Below are 2,581 nucleotides of genomic sequence, written 5' to 3' on the forward strand. Positions count from 1 at the left end.
ATATATATATATATATATATATATATATATATATATATGTATATAATATTTGAGTGATTCGAAATTCACGAATTCGGAGTACAGGACATGATACTTTATGCTAAAATAAACAACTTTTTCCTGGCAAAATTGTGTCCGATAAATAATTTTTGCGCTTATTTGTTAACTTCAACCTGCTCTCCTGCAAAAACTACTTATCGGACGCAATTTTGCCAAAGGAAAAAATTGTTTTCTGTGCTAAAACGAACAACTTTTTCCTGTAGTAAAATTCAATAAATAATTTTTGCATTTTCTCGGTATAACTTGAACCTGCTCTCCTGAAAAAACTACTTATTATACACAATTTTGCAAAAGGAAAAAGTTGTTTCTTTTAGCATATCATGTCCCGTATTTCAAATTCATGAATTTCGGATCATCCTGTATATATATTTTATTTGGAGTCTTCATCTTTTGTGAGCACACCTACATATATTTTCGAAACCTTTGAATTTTATATTCTCGAATCGCGCGCGCGTGATTTCAATAATCTTGTCCCTAATTTGTCTCCAGATGAAATTTCACACTATAGTCCTGACCACATTGCTTTTGGTGACCATGATTGCCGCGTATCCACAGAAAGATGGGCAAATCTTCAGCAATGAGGCGATCCGGCAAGCTCAGAATACTTATCTTATCCCGAAGGATGCGACTATACAAAAGGTTCAAGAGGGTATTGAATTGGCCGCTTACGAATCAATCCCCGGGGATCAGAGGATCAATCTTTTCGAGATCTTGGGCGATCATGTGCCACCCGAAGTGGTGAACAATCTTCAGACCCAAATCGATCAAATAGGTCGACATTAAATTCTTCCCTCTCGCATAATTGTCATTATCGTCATCGTCATGTCAAAAATAATCATATTTTAAGTGCCTTTGTAGAAAAGTATTTGTAAATAAGTGATTCTCTTGTATCTTGCTTTTGTATTACAAAAATTTTAAGTCTTGTAGAAAGTTTTCACTTTTCGTAAATACATTGTATGAAAAATATTTATGTATCATTTTCTGCCTGAGATTACGTTTATGTATTCATTTACAAATAGATTATTATCGACATTGCACGTGTAAAAAATATCACAGTGTACTTTATAACAAAATATTTTGTACTTGTCTTTCATAATTTCGTTGGTTTTTCGATAGCTTCATAGATTACTTAACATTGAAATAAGTAGATAGTTTCCTCAAAATGCGCAGTTTGCAGATCGTGAAATTAATCATGTATTCTCAAGGATCTCTTAGTCTGAATTATGTATGCTGCTAGCGATATATCATAGAGAAAGTTGCAGAACTACTCATCGAAGAAGCATACTTTCACTTCTATTTATCATGTTACTGAACGTGACTTTTCTGTTCTGTGGTTTATTACATGACACAGCTAAATCGAAAATTTCAACATAATCAAAACATAAGGTTATGAGATGTTTTCCGTTTTCTGCTCTGCTAATTTTATTGTCTCATTATTATAATACATATCTATATTGAGAACGGAAGGTCTCGATTCATACTTTTTGTGGAACTTTCACTTTCTTTTATATATACAGCTGTGCATACGTAAATGAGATAGATTTATCAGACAAATCATTATATAACAATAATACACTTTCATCTTATGCTACCGGTTACAAAAGCTTAATAAAAAATAGTTACTGTAGTTAATGTTTCTTATTTCATTTCTTTTTCTCAAATTTCTAAACTAATTTCTCGCAAATACATTGTACTCAGATCATATATTTTTCTAGAAATCTATAATACCATCATATAATAATAATGAATTTCTTTCACGAGTAAGTAGGGCGTTTTAATAAAAACAAATATTTTCATGTATCAACATTACATACATTTTGGAATATAAAAATCACAAATGACATTTGTACATTAATGTTAAATAACTTAAGAACAGTTTTATTATGTTAAGATACAAATCTGAGAACTATGTAAATGAGTTTTCGGCAATTTTCGATTCATTTCAGTGATTAAATTATTTTCTTCATTAAGAATTTCGAATTATTAGTCTTTTTTTCAGTGTATACGAAATGCATGAACTCGATGAGAAGAATTACAAATGCATTTCTACCTTTCTGAGTAACCAAAGCATATAAAAAGTCATATAAGACATATTTTCTTAAATAATATTAAGTATTGTAATTATTAATCTAATGATTTAAAAAATATTTTGAAGTATGCAAATTTTAAATTTTAGTAAGCACGAAGAAAAATTCAAGATCCAATGATACTATGTGAAATAATACTATGTGTGAATCGCACTTATCATTAGTACATTATCTTGCATTTCAATTGTTATTTTTTTCTATAATACTTAAACTCCACCCAAAATATTTATATCAATGCTGTTATATGTTATGTTTCTTATCAATATAGGTGTATTGTAAATTTGAGTATCTTTCACACGTTCAAAAATATCACGATGAAATAACTTTCTAATGCAATGTTTTTTGACAAAGACATTCCAAATTATCTCATTGATTCACGTGTCTTTATATCTTATGTCACAGAAAACTTAGAAGAAATATATACACACATACAC

At 29.5% G+C, this 2,581-nt stretch overlaps 1 protein-coding gene across 1 annotated transcript; it reads left to right on the forward strand.

The window, feature by feature from the left end:
• The first annotated feature begins 549 nt into the window (after window positions 1-549).
• Window positions 550-1,026, forward strand: LOC105620973. The gene has a single exon (XM_012202447.1). The coding sequence runs from the start codon at window positions 550-552 to the stop codon at window positions 841-843; it is 294 nt and encodes a 97-aa protein (XP_012057837.1). The 3' UTR covers window positions 844-1,026.
• Window positions 1,027-2,581: the final 1,555 nt, after the last annotated feature.

The sequence above is a fragment of the Atta cephalotes genome, assembly GCF_000143395.1.
Source record: "Atta cephalotes unplaced genomic scaffold scaffold00031, whole genome shotgun sequence".
Lineage (NCBI taxonomy): Eukaryota > Metazoa > Arthropoda > Insecta > Hymenoptera > Formicidae > Atta > Atta cephalotes.